The 23,212-nt window shown below is 33.3% G+C and overlaps 1 protein-coding gene, 1 long non-coding RNA gene and 1 other non-coding gene across 5 annotated transcripts in view; 1 reads left to right on the top strand and 2 right to left on the bottom strand.

Annotated features, from left to right (window-relative positions):
* Nucleotides 1-14,715, top strand: part of Znf654 (zinc finger protein 654) — a 75,608-nt gene extending 60,893 nt beyond the window's left edge. For 2 of the 3 annotated variants that reach the window (XM_013362343.4, XM_040286933.2), the window contains 5 exons: nt 614-816; nt 1,382-1,521; nt 7,634-7,775; nt 11,329-13,675; nt 14,263-14,715. In XM_013362343.4, coding sequence (XP_013217797.1) covers nt 614-816; nt 1,382-1,521; nt 7,634-7,775; nt 11,329-13,675; nt 14,263-14,270 — 2,840 coding nt within the window. In that variant the 3' untranslated portion in view covers nt 14,271-14,715. The remainder of the gene's footprint in view (nt 1-613; nt 817-1,381; nt 1,522-7,633; nt 7,776-11,328; nt 13,676-14,262) is intronic. The other variant, XM_078044422.1, reaches the window with a different exon arrangement.
* The window catches only part of LOC144376453 (uncharacterized), a 52,646-nt gene that overhangs the window by 22,967 nt on the left and 6,467 nt on the right, over nt 1-23,212 (bottom strand). Inside the window, exon 2 of the long non-coding RNA XR_013436956.1 lies at nt 13,624-13,705. This is a non-coding gene — a long non-coding RNA (uncharacterized LOC144376453). The remainder of the gene's footprint in view (nt 1-13,623; nt 13,706-23,212) is intronic.
* On the bottom strand, nt 6,736-6,871 carry LOC120890476 (small nucleolar RNA SNORA70). The gene has a single exon (XR_005734689.1). It is a non-coding gene; the product is annotated as a small nucleolar RNA SNORA70 (small nucleolar RNA).

Here is a 23,212-nt window from a genome sequence, read left to right as displayed (position 1 = left end):
TGTGTGAATATAGGTATAAATTAGTAATTATCCTTATGTAATACGTGAGCATTTTAACAAGCAGTTCTATTTGGCACTATTTTGGATAAATTTTATTTTAAAATAAAAGATATCTCATTATTGTTTTTTCACTAACATATTGCTTTTCTAATTAATCTGAATTAGTGTGGTTTAATGTGATAATTTAGGATTCAGCTTTTTAATCTTATAGTAATTAAAATAATGGGCTATAGGAAGAGAAACTATGTAATCTGAGACTAGAAAGGCATCATAGCCAGTACCCTTTGAAACAAATTATCAAACTAAAGAGGAAATTTAATTTTTTTCCCTTTCTTAAATTTTAGGGTTTTTTTTGTTTTTGTTTTTGTTTTTTAACTCTTTAGACTGAGAAGAAATCAGCAAATATTTCTTGAGTGCTGTTTTGGTATTGTTCTTATTTTCATTTTTCCAACCATATAACTGAAAATTCTTTTCATAAATAAAGTTTACTAAAGAAAATGTTAGTTAAATAACTTGTTAATCTCATTAGATATCATATTTTAGTGGTAAAGTTTCAAACAAAGTTTTAGAGAATCTTTTCTTGAGGGTAACAGAGTGTTTTTTTTTAATATAGTGAACAAATATTTAAGTTCTGAAAATCCACTCTTCTTTGAACTACGTGCCAGATACCTAATTGCTTGTGAACGCATACCTGAAGCAATGGCTCTTATTAAATCTTGTATAAATCACCCAGAAATCAGTAAAGACTTGTACTTCCATCAAGCATTCTTCACATGTCTGTTTATGTCACCTGTGGAAGACCAGCTATTCCGTGAGGTATTGTTTTGAGATTTTTGCCAATTACCATTTTAACCTTACCAAAGCGGGGTGGGATAGCTCATTATTATTGAATTTTTTTTTTCATTATACCAATGATTTAAAGATCACATTATCTAGATGTGTTTTCTTTTGGCACCATTCTTTAAATACATGTTGAATTAGAATCTGATATTAACAAATAATGAAATTAATAAAATATATTCTCTAATAAACATTACTTTACCTTTTGGTGTGACAGAAAGGGTCAAATAAAAAGCAAAAATCACTGTGATTTTGCCTTTTACCTAATGTACTAAAATGCTAAATGCTCATATTTATTTATTTTTCAAGATTAAAGAATGAATCTTTTCCCAATATGGAAACTACTTGCCTGCAGGTTCTAGGCATTAATGAGATTACAAGCACTCATTATAAAATGAAGGTGCTATGCAGTAAAAATAAGAAACATTAAAATATTTCTCTATAATTCATCATTGCCAGTAGTTTCTTCTGTTTAAATACTTAATGAAATTAGCTTTTTAGACATTTTTAATGAGATGAACTGATTTTTCCTTTCTCACAGCATTTATTGAAAACAGACTGTAAGAGTGGAATTGATATCATCTGTAACACTGAAAAAGAAGGCAAGACTATGTTAGCTTTGCAACTTTGTGAATCCTTTCTTATTCCACAGCTCCAGAATGGTGATATGTACTGTATATGGTAAGTATTCCTAATACAGAAATTAAAATGGTAAGATGGGTACCAGAGGGAGAAATGATTAGCAGTTTGGACTTAATAGCTATTTTAATATTGTGTGAAAATATTAAGCTATTTTAAAAATTTTGTGCAAAGAACAACAGTATATTATAAGAATTAAATATCTTAAAAAGAAAATAATCATGTGTAACTCATTGTTTAAATTTTCAAGGTATGTGTTATAGTGAAACAATGTTTGAAATTAGGTTTTGGAGCATGAATTTTTAAAAAACATTTGAAAACTATTTAAAAGTTTTAAGTAGGGTTTTTAAAAAGTGCTTTCAAATTTTAAGTTCTTTAAAACAATATATTGAAGGCATATAGTTCCAAATTATATTTGAACATTTTTGTTTTATAGATTAAAATTTTCATATAGCTTAGAGAAAGGGACCTAGGAAGAAGTGCACTTGTCTTCTAGGCGAGTAGTATACTTTTCTTAGTTAAATTTTTTATTTTTATTTGAAAAATTGACCATGTCAACTGGAATTGCAAATAGTGGAAGAGAACAAGGAGATGGTGGTGAGACACATGAACTTTTAAGTAGTTTTAAAAGTATTATCATGTTTTGTATTCTGAAATGGACTATAGTCATGACTGATAATAGTAGATCTTTTCCGATGAGGATAAGAATGTTCTCTGCCCTTAGCTCTAGAAAACTATTTAAATAGGGTATCTTTAGTCTTTTAATTTATTCAGAAGTGAATGGAATCAAGTGTAAACAAACAAACAGAAAGATCTGCTTTATTTTGTTCTTTTCTTTGTTAAATGTTTATTCTTTAAAGAGGGAGCTTAAAATGGAATAATGCCTATCCTGGAAGCAGTGTGTGTGTGTGTGACTCCTGCTTTCTAACCAGAAAAGAGTCTTTCTTTTTGACCCTTCTTTCTGAAAAACCTAATTTTTTTTTTTTTTGTACCAAGGATTGAACCCAGGAATGCTTTACCACTGAACTATATTCCCATTCCTTTTTATTTTTAATTTCGAGACAGGACCTTGCTAAGTTGCTTAGAACCTTACTAAGTTGTTGAGGCTGGCCTCAAACTTGCCATCCTCTTGCATCATTTCAGCTCCCTGAATGGCTGGGATTACAGATGTACCCTGCTGCATCTGGTCCACAATCTAGTTTTATTCTATCTCAAGCCAACAGGGCAAGCTACTATCCCCATTTCTTTTTCATTGTCATTAATAATAACAACAATAACAAAAATGTCCAACATTTAGTGAGTGCTTCTTATGTTTGATATATGCATTATCTCATTTAATCCATAGTCTTATGGAGTAGATAATACTATGTTCAAGCCTTTCAGTTTGGAAGTAAAGGCAGGATTCAAACCTAGGCAGTTTCACACAACAGCTTGTGCTGTTAAACATTACCTACTAAATAAGCATCAAATTAAGGGAAAAACCCCATGTTGTTAGGGTGACTGTAGACTCTGTTATAGCTTTGTCTTAGAAATTAAGTAACTTGTTGATTATATTAGTAGTTAATAGGGCCCTTTATAAGCTACCTGGGAAGTGTTTGTATACTGAATGGACCTTCTGATTAAAGGAAAACTGAGCTTTATTAACTTGACTTTATGGATTTCTAAATGAGGACTATCGGTGGTTTTTAAGGTGTTTTTTCTTGTTTTCCCTCAAAATCCAACATACAAGTAAAAATAAGATCTCATAAATTCATTCAAAATGGAGTTTTACAACTGCATGCCAAGATTTCTGCTTTGCCAGTTACACAACTAAATCCATCTGGTAACCCATTCTGGCAAACTTATTAGGATCTTAGAATATTTATTTTGCTTATCAAGTTTTCTTATGACTTAATTATGACTTAATGAAATAAAAGGGAAATAAAGATTTTTGTCATAAAACAAAAAGAAAAAAATTCCCTTCATTTTGTGCCCTAAGACTGTCTGTAAGGACCTCAAATTATTTTCTTAAACAAGCTGTAAAGTAAAAAATATACATTTCCAATATGTTAAATATTCATTTGTATGATATTGAGTAGAGTATCTCTCCCATGATTTTCAACTGTCATTTGTTTTAAAATTTGTTGAAGAGCTATGGTATGTCTTTTTAAATATAGTTAGTTGATCTGTTCCCCTTCATTCATATCCGTCTTTTCATAAAACACTTCTTATTTGTAATGTCCACCATCATCTCTTATCTCATTCCATGTGTAGTTTCTCTTACTATAGTCAGTCCTTCAAGAAGGTTCAGCATTTAGGAATACAATAGTTGCCATATTATCAGGCTAGGGGTATAGCTCAGTGGTAGTGTACTTGCCTCATGTTATCATGTGTGAGGCCCTGATTCAGTTCCCTATCCCCACGCCCCTAACACATACACAGATTACCAGATTATCAACATAAAAATGGTTGTTGACTAAATCTTAGTGCTTGGCACTATAAAATTACAAAGACAAGAAATGAACATAAGAAATTAGCGATTAAATGTCAATATATGCTAGACATTTCATTTATGTGTTTCATTTATCTCCCTTAATTCTTTTAATAAAAATACTGAATAAAAGTTAAGTGAGCATTGGCTTTTTAATCTTATTTTTGAAATTTCAGTTACTACATCTGATGTCCCTTTTGATAACTTCTGAAACCAAAGCATTTAATGAAATTAATATATCTTCAGTCTTTCTTTTCAAACACTAAAATAATATTTAAAAAAAATTTTTTAAAAATGTTGAATAGTAATCTCAGTTTTTATGTATAAGGAACCTGTAGCTGAAAGAGATAAAAGTCACAAAGCTAATAAAAAATGGAGTTGTAATTTACACTAGTCTGGGAGTAAGAGATGTGTTTCACTAGCATAGAGGAAAGATAATATTTATTGAAAGCATACTGGAATGTGACATGAGAAATAAGAAGAGCAGAAATACAATCAGTCCTCAAGATAACTGCTATCAGGGACAGGGAGATTGCTAGTGTTCCTAAAAAATTTGTCCCCCCCCCCCAATTTATTTAGTTATTTTTTACATACATGACAATAGTGGAATGCCTTACACTCATATTATCCATTTACAGCACAGTTTTTCGTAACTCTGTATATAATGTATGTTCACGCCAAAATTATGCCATTATATGTGTACTCTTTTTTTTTTGCATTACAATTCTTAATACACATATATACCAGTTTTTCATATCTCTGTTTGTATATAAGGTATGTTAACACCAAATTCAAATCTTCATAACATGTATTTTGTATAATGATGACCATAACATTCCTACATCCTTGCTAATCCCCTTCCCCCTCCTTTTCCCTCCCACCCCTCTTCCCTATCTAGAAATAATCATCCTCCCATGCTCTCCTTCCCTACCCCACTTTGAGTCACCCCACTTTGAGTCACCCCGCTTATATCAGAGAAAACATTCGGTATTTGGCATTTGGTTTTTTTTTTTTTTTTTTTTTGGATTGGCTAACTTCACTTAGCATAATCTTCTCTAATGCCATCCATTTACCTGCAAATGCCATGATTTTTTTCTTTTTTATTGCTGAGTAGTATTCTGTTGTGTATAAATGCCACATTTTTTATATCCATTCATCCACTTAAGGACACAGCCACTAAAAGGACTTAAAAATTTGTTTTCTCTGTCATTTTGCTTCAGTGTCTCCTGCTCTTGACAGCAGAACACCAAGAGTCCCCAAGTTTCATAATTTAGAGTTAATACCCCAGGGACTCTGGCTTGATTGGGGTCAGTTTCCCACTCCTGAATTAATATCTTAAGTGGGAAGAGAGGTCACATAGGAGACATGATGATGGGAGTTTCACCCTTATAATATTAGAGCCATTCCCAGAAACTTATGGCTCACTGTTACCTCCAATTAGTATTTAATGTGATATTGAAATTTAGGGGTTTCATCCCCAATTACGTGTTCTTGCCACTATTACCACTGTACAACATGTCATTGAGGTGATTTATAATGTATTAAAAGTGGGGAAATGCAACCTATAAAACATATACAAGGAAGCATATGAAAGGTATGAAGGGAATAAAAAGTAAGAGGGATGAGATCTGTTCTGAAATAGTTTTCACTTTAGTTTGGGGTATTCATGAAGAGAAATTTTGAAAGATGGCTGATCTTTGAAATGAGGAGTACAATCAGGATAAACAACAAAACAACAGTGAAAATAAATGAAGCAGTTTTACCGACAATGAGGAGATTACCCTAGAAGACTACCTAAGGCTCAAGTATTGATCCTTTTCACTCACCCATGTTTCTGTTGCTGTTAACACTGAGTATCATTGAATAAGCACCAAGTATAATGATCAGGGAGGCTGGAAACAAATCAGGTTAGCAACCACTGTAGTAGTACATCTGTAAAATTAAAGGGCCTAAGATAGCACTGAGAAAGAAGGATAGAGCTGAGAGCAAAAATATAATTGAAATGTAAATGTGCTAGAAAATAAACAAGTTTGGACCTAACAGGATTGAGGAATATTTAGTGTTACTGATCCAGAAAAAGATCAACAATTTGCCAGGAATATGATTAATTCTAACTAGGTTATTGTGATTGGAAAGAATTGAGAGCTAGAGATTTGGAAGGAAGGTGTGAAACCTGGTGAATGTTCTAAAGGAGGATGTGTGGTGAACTGAAACTTAAGAGCATCCACACAGCTAGTATTAAATCGAAATGGAATTTTGGTTTTACTTCTTTACTTGCTATTATTTTCTGTGTTGTGTTTTCTTTATTTTATCTCTTAAGTAGACTATATGGTAATCAAAGTGTCCTTAGATTTGGAGAGAGGGGTAGGAAGTAGGATTTATTGGTGGGCATGACTAAAGAGGGGACAGGAAGCACAGGGGAAGCCCTCACAAGTGCAGGGCTTGCCACTTGTCCAGGGACCATGATTAAGGATGAATAAGACCCATAGCCATTCAAGATGAACCACTTCTCAGCCACCATGTCTTCAAATTCATCTGCATTAAACTTAGTAAAGCCCTACTTCTTTAAGATGTGAATCTTCTGTGACCAGGGAGTTTGAACTTGAGCCCTGGCTAAGACTTTGATCACATCATGCTCCTTGTTCTGCAGCTTGGTGCAGATGGACGTGATGATTTGGTCAGTATAATTTCTGATCACTGTGCCCTGGGGACTTCCAACAGCATTTCAAATACCTGTCTGGAGCCCTCGATTATGAACAGCCTAGGAGACAGGAAGGTCCATTGGATCCTGTTTTCAAAGGACCCTTAGGGTAATCTAAACAAGCAACACACTTGAGTTATCACTGAGGATGCTGCTGTTTGCAAGTATTATACCCTGGGGCCCCAAGAAGAAAGGTGCCCAGTCAGCTTAAATGGCTGCAAATTTCCACAGATTGAATACCTATGTGCTCGGCTTAAAGTACATATTCAGTTAAATCACTCAAAAAATTTTTTTATCAGTTAGATTATGATGCTTTGCCTAACTTTTATGACAAGTTTTAAAAAATTCTAATTTGTTAAAATGAGATAATCAAATATATCAATTATATCTTCTACCTTTGCCTCAAACCCCACTGTTTCTAGCCTTATTTATCCTGTAAGCTTGGCTATATTTTAGAAAGGAATCTACCTCTGAAATACTTTAAATGGTACATAGCTTATCTGCTTAAAAGTATTAGAACCTAAAAAAAAATGATTTAAAACATACAAAACAATTTCAGAATCAATACGATTATTCAGAATTTTAATGTATATTACTTTTGGTACCTTAATAGATTAAGATAATCTACAACATTGGTTTCTAAATTTATAAGTAGGATAAACCAAAGTTTATGGCTTTTTGAAATTATATCAGTATTGGTATATTGGGATTACAATTTCTCTTTTGATCTAATTCTAGTATGCCAACATATGATTGGAATTCATTCCTTCATTGCAAAATTGTACCTTTTGGTCTCTTTATCTTAGCTTCTATTAGTCTTAGATAGATAGCAGAAGTAGTTTGGGGGTCAACATACACATTTACACCCACTTCGTGCATATCTTTGCCAGGGCATCGGCATTGTAGAATCAGGGAAAGATAGCTAATGTCTGTATTTGAATAAACTGTATTTTTGATATTTCTCTTTTTTTTCTCATTTACAGGGAGTTGATTTTCATATGGAGTAAACTACAGCTTAAATCTAATCCTTCAAAACAAGTTTTTGTAGATCAATGCTACCAGCTTTTAAGAACAGCAACTAATGTGAGAGTCATATTTCCTTTCATGAAAATCATTAAAGATGAGGTAAATAGGATATATTTATCCCTTGAATTTTAAATTAAATTTAAATGACAATTCACTGAAACTCGAATCTCTTATAAAATTTATTTGACTATAAAATTAAAAATAAGGAGGATTTTAAGACTTTATTCTCCATATATTACATCCTCCTCTCCCCTAACTCCAAACTCCCCATGTGGGAAAAAAGTCAGTTTACTAAAAATTTGGGAACAGTTGCTTCAATAAGAAGCTATTATCTCTTATGACTAAATATGTTGTCACTTTTGACATTATCCTAAATTCCAACTGTAAAATATTAATTTGCAAATGACCTTTACACGTCTATAGGGAACACCCGTTCACTGTCACAGAGAAGCTTAGTTTATAGTTTAACACTGGTTTTTATATCAAAAGGAACAATGAATTCTGGCATGTTTTGAAACTTAAGGACAATATTTAAAGTATTTATCTAAAGTAATTATAAAAACTCATTGCCTGGTTTTAAAAATAGTCCTGAATCAAGTTTTTCTTGGGTCACTTGCAAATGATCATAATTCTATATATGAATTTTACATAGTTATGAAAGTGAATTCTGTACTTTTCCCTTCAAATTTTATTAACATGATCTTGAATACAAAGATAGGGAAGATAAAGCCACCCTTTATTTTGTAGCTCTATTTAATTAACTTTTTGTGGGTTACTTTTAAATACATAAAGAGGCATCAATTAAATAATATGTTGTTTTTTTTTAATGACTTTCACTCGAAATACTAACAAGACTTTCAATACAAAGTCAGGAAAGATAAAGCTATCCTCCATTTTCTAGCTCCACTTAATTCAGTATTTATGTAAGTTACTCTTAAATATGTAAGGAGACAGCTGTTCAATAATATATTTTGATTTTTTCTTATTTATGTATTTATCACATTATCACATCACTCATTAGATGTATGACCATATAGTAATTGTGTTCCCATGATATAAAGTTGGCAGCATTGTTTGGTTTTTGCTTTGCTTTTTTATTTCTAATTTTTAAATTGCATTTATAGTGTCCTTACTGAATAGTTAACTATTACTCAAATGTATTGTCAGAGTTACCTCTCCTGTATAGAAACAAACTATGGTATAGAACACTTAACATATGATGAGTATCTGAGTCCACTGATAAGACTTCATATTAAAAAATCAAGATGTATCCATATGCATCTATTTATCTCTATGTTTATATATAGTTTTCATTTGTACCAAAAGTTGAGAGCCTGTGTTATAGGAAGTTTATATTACGTTGATTTTTCTGATTATTTATAGAGCTTTCTTACTTTCGTGTGTCTGGTTAACCTAAGAATACATAATTATGAGGAAAAATTCAAAGATAAAATAAACATTAAAAATATGATGCTTAATGGTTTATGCCCTACTAAAAAAGCTTTTATCTGATAGAGTAGATCATTCAAGTGTTTCAGTGCTATGAGAAAAAGCATAGTTAACAGTGAATTCGGAAGAAGGTATCACAAATAGTGTATCCGCCAAGGCTTCATAAAGAAGGGAAGATGCTTTAGGTTGGGTTTTAACAGATGAGGACAGTACTAATATTTGTAGAAAATTTTGTAGTTTATAGAACACTTGTTCCTCATTTTATTATTTATTTTTCACAACTGTCTGGTGGCATTAATGGGGGAACAAGAAGCATGGTGAAGTGGATGGGAGTTGAGATTTTAGGGGTTAGGGGTTGTTCCTAAAGGGACTTGAATGCTTCACTAAACATTGTAACTTCAGTTTATCATTCTGAAACCACTAAAGGATTTCAGGTAAGGAAATAGCCTATTTACTTTTCTGATGATCTTAAAATTTTAAAAAACTTGTGCATTTGAATACTTTATAATCTTACAAGTCAAGACAGAGGATGTATACAGAACTTAAGAGAAAGGTAGAGAAGGAATTATGTTTTAAACTAGTGGATCTTGAATTTGTTATACTTGGAAAATGTAGGTGGGAAAATTAATTGTAATAGACTTAAAAATTTTTAATTCAGAAAGTACTTCAAGCCATAGATGATGGATTTATAGGAGCAATCAAAAGATAGCAGAATAAATTTGATTACCATTCATTGTGCAAACATTTATTCAGTGGTCACTATGTACCAAACTTCCCTGCTAACCATAGGAAGATACAAAAAATGAGATACTGTGCCTGTGATTTAGGAATTCAAAGGTAGGCATATACGTAGAGAATTACAAAACAATATGTAAATGCCTTTTAGATATAAACTGTTAAGTCTTTCTTAGTGGAAAGAATAGTGATTACCTTAGGGCAGGAGCCAAGATGAATGGAGAGAACTGATTACAGAGTAGAATTGATACTAAAATAAGGAATAGATCAGTAGGAATTTATCACCCAGATAAAGTGGGAACAGTCTCTGAAGTTAAGGCCTGTTTTTGGAACTGTAATTAGTTAAGCAGGGTTTGACATCATGTAAGGAATTAAGAGGTCATGATGCTGGCAAGATAGTACTCTTTTCTGTCATCTATAATCATATGCAGGCAGTATGACTATGTAACATATGCACCATATATGTATGTACATTGTATATGTGTGTGTGTGTGTGTGTGTGTATGATTTTAAGTATTTATAGATTCTTTCAAATTATTAGAGGAATTATTTATTTATAACTTAAGATGGATCAACAACAGATTCCTAAATAAAGGCTGTTACATTTGTCTTTGAGTAATTAATAAAAGTTTTAAAGTTTGAGTTATTTTTAGATATTTTCCAGTAGGCTTAATATTCTGATATTCTGTTAGATTGCCAAATGATAACTACTCTGTTCATGTACACTGCATTTCCCCTTTATTTGGATAAACATTTCTTGGGGTGGGGTGGTAGTTCAGTTATAGAGCACTTACTCAGCATGCATGAAGCCCTAGCTTTGATTCCTAGTACTGAAAATAAATAATATTAACAGTAAAATACGTAATGTTTAATATACCATTATAAAAATTTCCATAATAGTTTTGTTTTTTGGTTTTGGAACTGTAGATTGAATCTAGGGGTGCTTTACGACTGAGGTACTCACCATTTTTTTTTACTTTTAAATTTTGAGAAAAAGCTTGCTAAGTTACTGAGGATGGCCTGGAACTTGTGTTCCTCCTGCCTCAGTATCCCCAGTCACTGGAATTACAGGCATGCCTGGCATAAAATTATTTATTTCTTAACACTATTTCCAAGTTAACCCTTCTGTCAAAGAATGTAAGAGTGGTATTTAAAGTAATAAAGTGATCAAGCTTGCATTTGTAAGCCATTGTAATAACTAGAAACTTATGAAATATTTTGTTGTGGTTACTGAGTTTGTTAAACTTGAAAATTAAAGTGAAAACTAATGTCCTATCTATTTCAGATTTCTTGTTTTAAAAAAAGAAAGATAATAATAAACAGGAGTTAAAGCTACCAATTAAGGAAAATTTCACCTTGAAATACTGTGTACTAAAAGGTTTCCCTTTATAATTGTATTTTTTTTAAAAAGTTGCTATAGTCACTTTTTTAAAAAAGTTATTTAGTAGTAATATTTTTCTTTTTACAGGTTGAAGAAGAAGGCTTACAAATTTGTGTTGAAATTTGTGGTTGTGCTCTACAACTTGACCTTCATGATGATCCTAAGACTAAATGTCTAATTTATAAAACAATTGCACATTTTTTGCCAAATGATTTGGAGATCCTCAGGATTTGTGCGCTTTCAATATTTTTTCTAGAGCGCTCCTTAGAAGCTTATCATACTGTTGAAGAGCTTTACAAACGTCCAGATGAAGAATATAATGAAGGCACAAGTAGTGTTCAAAATCGTGTTCGTTTTGAATTACTTCCAATTTTGAAAAAGGGATTGTTTTTTGATCCTGAATTTTGGAACTTTGTAATGATTAAGAAGAACTGTGTGGCATTACTGAATGATAAATCAGCAGTTAGATTTCTAAATGAAAGTACACTGGAAAATTCTACAGGTAATCTAAAAAAGACAGTGGAACAGCAAAGTTTAGATGAAGGGCTTGACTCTCTTACAGATCAGAGCACTGGAGAGACTGATGTTGATGATCTGTCTGGAGTGCAACCTAGAGGTCATGTTAATACAAAGAAAAACCTTACAGCCCTTAACACTTCCAAAGTGGATCACAATGTTCCTAGGCATCGGTGTATGCTATGCAACAAGGAATTTCTTGGTGGTCATATTGTAAGGCATGCCCAGGCTCATCAGAAGAAAGGCAGTTTTTCATGTGTAATATGTGGTAGGAAATTTAGAAACAGAGGACTTATGCAGAAGCATTTAAAGAATCATGTTAAGAAGATACAGAGACAGCAAATTGCTGCAGCTCAACAAGATGATCAGGAAATCACTGCTTTGGAAGAAATAAATTATTCCAGTCCTTCCATTTCATTTGAAAATGGAAATTCTGATAACAAGGATTTGGAAGTAGGAACTCTGACTGCTTCCAGTGATGGAAACAAAGAAGTCATTCCTGAGCATGTGGCTGAATTCATTGAAATTCCCCTAAGTGTACCAGAAGATGTGATTGAAAACATTATTGAAAATGGCAATCCTGATACTTCTTTAAATAATGTTTCAGAGCCTTTACCTCAATGTGAGGATGACTATGGGGAGGAAGAAGATGAAGAAGGTGATTATGAAGATGATGATTATGACCTGAATCAAGAAACTTCAGTACTTCATAAAATCAATGGAACTGTGTGCCATCCAAAAGACATATATGCTACAGATCAAGAAGGAAATTTTAAGTGTCCTGCTCTTGGCTGTGTCAGAATATTTAAGAGAATTGGATTTCTAAACACACATGCAAGGACTGTACATCCAACTGACTTAAATGTGCGACAAACAGTAATGAAGTGGAGCAAAGGAAAGTGCAAATTTTGCCAAAGGCAGTTTGAAGATTCTCAACATTTTATAGATCACCTTAATAGACACAGCTATCCAAATGTGTACTTTTGTTTGCATTTTAATTGCAACGAGTCGTTTAAGTTGCCATTCCAACTTGCCCAGCATACGAAAAGTCACAGGATATTTCAAGCTCAGTGTAGTTTTCCAGAATGCCATGAGCTTTTTGAAGATCTTCCTCTGCTATATGAACATGAGGCTCAACATTATTTAAGTAAAACACCAGAATCATCTGCACAACCAAGTGAAGCAGTTCTTTTGGATGTTCATACAGATTCAAATTCTATTCATCAGGAGAAAGACTCATCTAGTAATGAGAAACAAACTGTTAGTCTGCCAGTTCCTACTAGCAAATCAAGGAGAGATTCTACAGAACCAAAGACATGTATAGAAAGTATGGAAAACAAATCAGACAGTTTAGTCCAGAATGGAAATGAACATTCTGATGACACTGTTTCAAATATAAGCTTGATAGACCAAAAGATGCCTGACATAGAGCCAAATTCAGAGAATAGTTGTAGTATTAGTGATTTAGTCAATGGACACAGTGAAATAGAGCAAGCACCTCTAGTTTCATCAGATCCTGCTTTGAAAACTGATGGAAACAGAATCAGGACAGAAAATGGTTCTATTTTACCCTCTGTTGTACCACAAGAACATAATACCCTGCCAGTATCTCAGGCACCATCCAAACCAAATCTTGCAAGTGAACATACTTCATATGGCTTAATTTTAACAAAGCCATATGTTAGACCATTGCCTCCTAGTTACCTTGATGAACGGTACCTTAGTATGCCAAAACGCAGAAAATTTCTGACTGATAGAGTAGATGCCTGTTCTGATCAAGATAACATTTATAAAAAATCAGTGAAAAGATTAAGATGTGGCAAATGCCTGACCACCTACTGTAATGCAGAAGCACTTGAGGCTCACCTTGCACAAAAGAAATGTCAGACACTCTTTGGATTTGATTCAGATGATGAAAGTAAGTCTTCTATGTTCTCAGTAGATGTATCTGTAGAAATATGAAGTTCCATAAATATAGGTATAATACATCTTTATGGGGCTAAAATAATTAACATTTGCACAACATATGTAATAAAGCACCACCCCACACATTACTTCCTTTAATTCACAAGCACTGTTAGGTGATATTCTATTCCTGTTTTATAGATCACATAACTGAAATTCACAAGTTTTGCATAGGCATAGGAAAGTAATTTGGGGAAGCCAGGACTTGAATAAAAGTTTTGTATATTTTATCCTACTTTTTCCACTATATCACAGGCTTTTCTTCATTAAAATTTCATGTAATAAAATTTCTAGAAACAAAATAATTTTTATGGAAATGCTTTTTCAGCTGCATGCCAGAATATAAATCAAGTGAAGTTGAGTATTATAAAAAACAGAAGAAAATAGTTGAAAGAAAACAAAAAGGAGTAAAAAAAAGAGCTTGCCTTTCTATTAATGTAATATCCTTTGACTAAGGGTATGAGTTAAATGGGAATCTGACTTAGAATTCCTTTTGAACACATATAAAATTTGAATTAATAGACATGTTCTGTTTTACAGGTGCCTGATAAAAATGTTTCAGAAAGATCTGTCGATCAAGCAGTAGTGTGAAAAAAAAACACAAAACACTACTTCAAGAAAACGCATCATCAGTTTGCTATTTCCCTGATGGCCTTAATTTTAGAGTGGTCTCGGATTACTAAAGATGAAAGACAAAGCACATTTTCTAGAATGAACTTGCAGAGGAGATGTGCTGGTTTTAGACTCCAAAAGGGTTATTATAAAACTCCCAAAGTACCAGTTATCCAGAAAACCACATTTTCAAAAACTTTACGATGATTAATAGCAGCATGTTCAGTTTTGCTTATGTGAAAACATGTTTGGGCAACAAATCGGAGGAAAAAAAATAACCCAGCTATGGCCTTACAGAAAAGGAAAAGTTAACCCAGTATAAAAAAGGAGGTGGAGGGAGAGCTGGTTTAAAATAATAAACAATGTAAATCATTCTACAAATGGAATTTGTTTTTTTGTCATGCATAATCAGATTATGTCCTTCTTTCTGGTCAACCTTTTAAGGAACCACTGCTATTTGGTTTGTGATATAATTTAGTAGCTGATACATAGAAAAAAGCTTGCTTTATCACCGTGCTATCTATTAAAGATTGTAATTGTTTCCAGATTGATTAGACAGACCAAACCTCAATGAATGATGATACCAGCATTTAAAATTAAAAAACAATAAAAAAACAATGCTTTGCTAATGAGCTCTTGATAGAACCTTCCACTTTCCACTTTTGTAATATAAATTGATTATATTTTAAAAGACATCAGTGTCAGTTAAATGGAAAAGTACCATTGGTAATTTGGGGGTGTTATGGGAGGAATCTAAGACCATTACAGGCTACGTAGTTGAAGGAAAACACTGAATTGCAAATTCTTCAATGTGAATAATGGTAAAAGCACACTGGGATATTTTATTTGTATATAATGTTAGGACATTGCTTGATGATTCATAGTAAGGTCCTTCAGACATTAGTATGAGTTATCTAAGTACAGTCCTATGAAAATAACTGGCTTAAAAAATGTCAGCTAAGAATCAGGTTGAGAATTCATTCATTTTATTTAGTTACAATTAATTCCAAAATAAGCCATACTACTTATGTTTTTTATTCACTAGTGATGAATTTGGTCTGCATAGTAATGTTTATATATAAAAGGAAGTATTTACACAAAAATTTGCACAGCAGGAACATAATAAGAGATATATTAATGCATTATTTTCCTTGGTGACCAGTAATTTTCCTAAGGAAGATTTAACTTAATAAATTATTAAAACATACATTTTAAAATTTTTTAAAATACCCTCTCAGATGTTTTCCATTTGTCCCATTGTTGAAAGGAGGATGCTTAAAGATCTTTTACCTAATAGTATGTTAATGTAAAACAGGAGTAAAAAGGTAAAATGCAAAGGCAAATTCTTTAAAAACTGACCTACTAACATACAGATGTCAGCCAACTATTCCAATTATTTCAGCTGTTAAATTTTTTTTTCAAGGCAGACAATCTCATCAGATCCTACTACTATAAATTTTAGGAATACTGGAGCTTTTTGAGTAAGATTATTAGGAAAAAATGGGACATTTCTTCCAGAGTAGCATCCAAACTTTTATTAAATTTGATTTCCAGGTCATATTAGATCAGATGATCTAAAAACTACTTCTCAGTTATATTAGTTTATTTATCATGGGCATTCACTACTATGCAATGATGGTCATTACGTCCATTCCAATGAAATTTAAGTTTGTTTTGTTATGTAGCCTACATTAGGCTGTGGAATTTACATGTAGATAACAAATAAATAAAAACAACTCCTAATCAAGGTTTTAAATCCTTTCTTTAAAGGACAATGTTTTCCATACTTCGTGATACTGAAAATGTAATAATTGAGTTTTATTTCAGTTCATTCTAAAAATACATCTTGTAATAAAAATTTTGTTTGGAAACTGGTTCATCTGGACAATGAAGTTTTTTTGAAATAAAGTTTCTGCTTTGTACATTCCAGAAATTTAAAATAGAATTTTGCCACATTTTTTTACTTTTAATTTTTTTATAAGTTGTAATCATTGACATAAATATATGCCCACAAAGTGTTAATATTTTCACTGATTTTGAAGTTCATGCTAAGATGTTTCAAACATATTCCACATGGTATTATTTTGTTTTTACTCCAAAGTTTTACTCCTACTTTTGTGTTAGAAAATTTTCTGCAAGAGATCAAATTGGTTGATATAAATCAAATGTCATAAAGTTCTACTTAACTACATTATTCTTTTTATTTATACACTTCTCAAGTAACACCTGTTGAATGAATGTATTTCTTCTGTCTTCTAAAATGTAAACCTACATCTTTTTGCTTTTATGGAGTCCATAAAGTTCTAACAGTTTTAATTTGGGATTCAGAAAAAAAGGAAAATGTCTTTTTACTCCTCAGATTATTTTCGTTTTCTTCTTTTCTACTTCTCTTGAGGATATGACATCTTACATGAATCAAGTTTCAAATCTTTGTTTTGAATAAAAATTTCCTTCAAAAAATTAAATATTAACTTTCTGCTGTGTCAGCGAGGTCAAGAAAAGAGCAAGTCTGAATTTTTGCTGCTCACCATAGACTATACTGAAAAGGGGAATCTCCGTGGACAAGGACACTGGTACTTTGGGCTTTAGCCATATTCCTTTTTTTAAAAAACCACCAACTATATAACGCATACATAATTTATATCATTGAACTTGTGATTCTTTTCAAATCACACAGAAGGTTCAGCTGTACTCCTTTCACGTTTGGTTTAATACTATTGTATGGGTGAAAAACCCTAAAAGGGATGATAGTGTTTATTTTTTAATTTATTTGGTACTGTAAAACACCTTTTTGGAATGAGTAAATGCTGCATACGCATTTTGGAAATGTAATATGTGAAAGATATTACCGATTCAGCAAGAAAGGAAATTTGTGCTTCCTTGTTGAACATTAAATTATTTTACTTTGCATTTTATAAGAGTACAAATTAAAACTGAGCCATTGAACTGCAATAAATCAACAATAGTGTCTCATTTCAAGAAATTTTTTGTACTGTACATAGATTTGTTCAATAAAACATTGTCCTTGTTGATAATGCAAGTGTTCAGTTTTATGTAGTACATGCTTTCCAAAGGAATTAGGCTTATTTAAGGTAAAATATTTTATATCTCATCATTAAAGGAATGGGTTATTTCAGTTACTGTCATTACCACAATCAGATTGTATGATTTTTTATAAACATTATAATACAGAAAAATCTAACAGTTTACACAAAATAGACATTTTTAAACATTATTTTAACAAATGTCCATATGCAGGAACAACAGATGACAGAATTCTATTATTAAAGACACTTCAGGTAAGTGGTTTCAGTGTGATAAAGAACTCTGCTTAGCGGGGGTAAAGAAATACCAGAATTCTCCACCAAAGGCTTACCCATTCATTCACTGTCTAATGATATGGACATGTCTATATTTGTAATTCTACAAAGATGAACTTGTGGTTGAGCTAAAAAATAAAAAAAAAAGTAGACTGAAGTCATGTTAAAATATTAGGATATCCTGGGCATGGTGGCACAGGCCTGTGGTCCCAGCAGAAGGACCATTTGAGCACAGGAGTTTGGAGCAAGCCTGAGAAATGGGGAGACTCAATCTCTTGTCCAGGGAGATCTAGATGTGTAGCTCAGTGGTAGGGCACACGCTTAGCATGTGTGAAGCTCTGGTTTGAATCCCCAGCACATACAAATATTAAAATATAAATCACAATGAAGTACATTCTTACAAAAGTATTTCAGTGGGGAAATGTTTAGGTCAATTAATAATGTGTAACCAAAAATGAAGTTGTTGGGCATAACACTTAAGTGGGAAAAATGAGGCTTTGTGTAGAAAAATAGCCACTTTTAATGCAATGAGATAGAACTGCAAGTGAAAGTATAGATAATGATTTATCATGATTTGCACATATTACACAAATGAGAAAGTTGTTGAAACAGTATAGTTCTGAGGTGTAAAATTCTGATTGGGGATTCAAGACAGCAGTTTAGAGGAAGGCTACATTGTTAGCTGCTCTGCAGCATGGGATTCAAGCAGCCAGTACTGCTCCTCAGTGAGATGGGTGAAAGAGATTTTGCTAAAATTCAATACTGGACAATCAGAATGTCATAATCAAATTTGGGTATATTAACCAAAGATGACAGAGTATCTTGGAGCTGAGCCAGTTGCAGCTGTAATGGCACTGGTTTACCACAGAGGGAGGGAGAATACAGAAATAGATTTGGTACATAAAAACCTGAGATCAGAAAAGAGGCCTGAACTTAACTGATCCGGAGGCTGCCCTAAGCACTAGTGTTTGAAAAGAAAAGGGCTGTTTCCCAACTGGCCTCAGAGAACTGAGGCAGAGCCATCTTGAAGTGGCCATGCTGCGGCTGTTGTTGCAGAGCTAGGGTATCAGCAATTTTAGCATTTTTAATATAGTTATTTTCCTTGCCTTCTCTTTTGAGAGTTAGGATTCTTTGATTTATATTTTTCAGTGTATTTGTTTAGTTTCTTCCGTTAACAGCCAAATTCTGTCCGCAAGCGCTTACTGTGCGGCGTAAGGTGTACCTAGAAGAACATGAGTGAAACAGGCATAGAGAAGATTGTAACTAGGAGGATTCATGTTGAAAAAGGAAGGGGGAGTCCAGCTTACTTCTCTTTTAGTCTGGAGGCTCGAGTGACCAGCAGAAGCAGGCCGGAAATATGAATGGGAGTATGAATACACTTAGAGATTAATTCTGGGAAGGCGGTGTTCTGGGTACCATCATGTGTGGAGAACTGGCTCCCATTCTTGGGATGCTCCTTAGATCAAGAACCCCAAAAGATAGGAGCAACTTTCAGGCCCTAAGGGTGTGTTGATCAAATTTCTCTAGAGCAGATACCACTCAAAACAGTCCCTGAGGCCTGATTAGACCTAAGCCCCGCCCCTCAGAAGTCCATTCCCTTAACTCTGAAGCAGCTGCACACTAGGAGTGCACTGATCTGGTCTGTGTTGACAAAATTCCAACTGACAGTATATTCCACTCCATTCTACCTTATACTGCTGAGAAGGAAAGCTGAGAATTATTTGAGTGAGATTCAGACTTAAGCTACTACAACTCGCAGCTCAGAGAGCAATATAAAAAGAGTAAGAGTTTAACAACCCACAGCCCTTGCTTTTGCTTTCAGGACATAGCTCAAGATGACATGGAAAGACAGGTGGGCATAGTCAATACCCATACATCTTTGGTGACTATTTTGACCACCATTAGTGGAAACTAAGGTCTCCCCGCACCCAACCCGTGTGTGTATGTGTGTGTATGTGTGTGTGTGTGTGTGTGTGTGTGTGTGTGTGTTTTCTTGATGTGCTGATTGGTTCAGAGACATATACATATATATTTGTTTCTTTTTTCCTTCAATTTTCGCATTTTCAATTTTTACTGTAGTTATTTTTCCTTGCTTTATCTTTTGTTGGTTTGCATGTTTTCACTGTATTTTTTCTATTAACAGCCAAATTCTATTATTCTCTCTTTTTCTCTCCTTTGTTTCTGGTATTTGTTCTCTTCCTTCTTTATTACCATCACATGCTACATCTCTTTTGCAGTCTCTGTTCAATTTTTTATTTTCTCTTAACTGTATCTTGATTATCTTTTAAAACTGATTTATGTAACTCCTGTCCCTGTCATCATTGATGATGAAATTAGTAGTGCTGTGGATGATACAGTTGACAGTAGTATGCTTTAAAGCCAGATTTAGTTCATGGCTATTGTTTTTACTACTGACAATTGCTGACCTCACATTCCTGTTTTGTTGGCAATAATATTATACATGTCATAATAGGAACTGGGTATTTATTTTAATGCTATATATAGTTTGCATTGGTTCTATTATTTGTTTTGCCCTATTCTGTGAGGTTCTGGGAACCTACATGGACACTGTAAGTTCAAAGGTTAGAGACTCTGCTGTTGGACTAAACTCAACCTTTTGGTAGTGCACCTTGCTGCACACACAAATTAATGACACTCAATCTTTAGTTACCCTTTAATACAAAGAATACAAAAGATGAAAATCCAAATTGATGACCAGACCCCAAGTAGAAAGAGACAGGGGTAGGTCCCCAGGTCCCACCTACAGACATCCACTGACAACAAAAACAGAATTAACACCAAGGCTATGGATACCACACTTACAAGGGGAGTCTCAATCTAGATTATTCTAGGACATTTTGGCAAGTGAAGACTGTGCCCTAAAAAGGCCCATACATAAGAGCAGAAGAGAAATGCCTCCCAACAGATTCAAAAACAGAAATACAAGAAACATGAGCACACAATGTTATATGACACTTCCTAGAGTTCATAATTCACCAGTAACTGACCCAAAGATACTGATGTGGATGAAATATCAAATAAAGAATTCAAAGAATCATTTAAAAAGTGATCAAGAGAATGCAGAATAACAACTTTATGATAAGGAAGTAAGTACAGGATATGAATGAGAAATTCAATAAGGAGATAGAAATATTAGGGGAAACCCCCAGAAATCTTGGAAATGAAAGACACAATAAATCAAATAAAATGTTCAGTTGAAAGTTTCTCTACTATAGTAGGCTATGTTGAAGAAGGAATCTCAGAGCTGGAGGACAATGTGGCAGCCTTGAACAGCCAGTCATTATTAAAGGAAAAAAGTGACCATGATCAGAATATACAAGAACTCTGGGGCAACATTAAGAAAGCAAATTTAACAATCACTGAAATTGAGGAGGGTTTTGAGATGTAGGCCAATGAAATAAATTAATATCTTCAGGAAAATAACAACAGAAAATGTTCTGAACCTTCAGAATGAGATAGACTTCCAGATACAGAAGGCACTCAGAACCCCGAAATCAAAATAAAAACCTTTTCATGACACATTATAATTAAAATGCCTAATATACAGAACAAAAATAGAATTTTAAAAGCCTCAAGCAAAAAGATTAGGTCACATTTAGAGGTAAGCCAATCAGAATCATTTCTGATTTCTGAGTGCAAACTCTCAAAGGCAGTAGGGCTTGTAATGATATATTCCAAGTCCCAAAAGAAAATAACTCAATCAAGGCTGTTATATTCAGCAAGGTTATCCTTCAAAATTGAAGAGAAATATAAAATTTCCAAGATAAACAGAGATTAAAAGAATTCATGGCAACTAAACAAGTACTACAAAATTCACTTAGTGAAATACTCCATACAGTAGAAACCAAAAACAAACTCAAAAGAGTTCACAGATGAACAACTTCCATTTGAAGAGTAGCTAAAAAAATAAGAATCTAACTCATTATAAATAAATAAAAATGCCAGGAATTAATAAACATCTCTCTGTAGTAATGTAAGTGGTCTCAACTCTAATTAGAAGCCATAGGCTGGCAGAATGGATTAAAAAATGAGACCCAACTGTAAATTGTTTGTAAAAGTCACATCCTACAGGCTCGAAATTCATTCTATAAAGCCAATATCACACTCATACCAAAACCAGATAAGGACGCATCAATACAAGAAAACAATTATAGACAAATATCCCTGATGAACTTTAGATGCAAAAGTACTTTGTAAAATACTAGCAAGTCATGTTCAATATTAAGAAGACTGTAAAAAGGATCAAGTTGGTTTTATTCCAAAGACACAAGAATGGTTTAATATATACAAACCAATAAATGTAATTCATCACATAAATCTATTTATGCAAAAAAATCAGAAAAACAATTGCATTCACAATAGCCAATAAATAAATAAATAAATAAAATCTAGCCAAGAAAGTGAAAGACCTCTACAATGAAAACTATAGAACACTGAAGGAAGAAAGAAATTGAAGAAAACCTGAGAACAAGGAAAGACTCCCATGTTTGTAAATAGGCAGAATTAATATTGTTAAAACGGACTTACTACAAAAAGCAATATACAGATTTAATGCAATCCCCATCAAAATATCAATGACATTCTTCACAGAACTAGAAAAAAAATCCTAAAATTCATTTGGATGAATTTAAAAGGCCCAGAATACCCAAAGCAATTCTAAGCCAAAAAAAAAAAAAAAAGAAGAAAGAAAAAAAAGAAAAAAGCTACAGTCACAATACCTGACTTCAATTTATACTACAGAGCTATAAAAACAAAAACTGCATGCTACTGACATAACAACACACATATAGACCAAAATTACAGAATAGAATATATATAGAGAGAGACAAACCCACACATCAATAGTCATCTGATCCGTGACAAAGATGTCAAAAACATACATTGGTAAAAAGACAGCCTTTAAAAAAACTGGGCCAGGAAAAAATGGTTATGCACATGTAGAAGAATGAAACTACACCCTTATCTTTCACCTTGCACCAAAATCAAGTCAAAATGGATCAGAGACCTAGGAATTAAGCCAGAAATTATGAAACTCCTAGAAGAAAATGTAGGGTCAACATTCCAACATAGAGGCACAGGCAACATCTTCTCAATAATTGGACCCCTAAAGCTCAGGAAATAGTGTCATGTGTTAATACATGGGATGGCATCAAATTAAAATGCTTCTGTACAGCAAAGGAAATAATTAGGAATGTGAAGAGAGAACTATCTTGGCATCACAGCTTACTGAATAGGAGAATCTGGCATCTGGGAACTTCCAGTGGAAATTTCCTCTGGCCAAGACCACTCAGACATATTATGAGCCCTATCCAAGCTCTTTCCCAGGTCCCACACAGCAACGAAGATGGGGGTGACCTACTGCAGCCACATAGCCTCTCAGAGATGGATGTGACTTGCCAAGATGCCAATCAACCTGTTGACTGCAAGACATCAAGAAGCAAGACTCCAACTCCAACCCTGAAACCTTATCTCTGCCTTTGATGTACTCTGTTAGAAAAACTACAGGAGCCATTTTTTATTTGTCCAGCTCCAGCTCC

This window comes from Ictidomys tridecemlineatus, chromosome 3 (assembly GCF_052094955.1).
Source record: "Ictidomys tridecemlineatus isolate mIctTri1 chromosome 3, mIctTri1.hap1, whole genome shotgun sequence".
NCBI lineage: Eukaryota > Metazoa > Chordata > Mammalia > Rodentia > Sciuridae > Ictidomys > Ictidomys tridecemlineatus.
The sequence above is the reverse complement of the archived record's forward strand: the minus strand, read 5'-3'. Positions and strand labels throughout refer to the sequence as shown.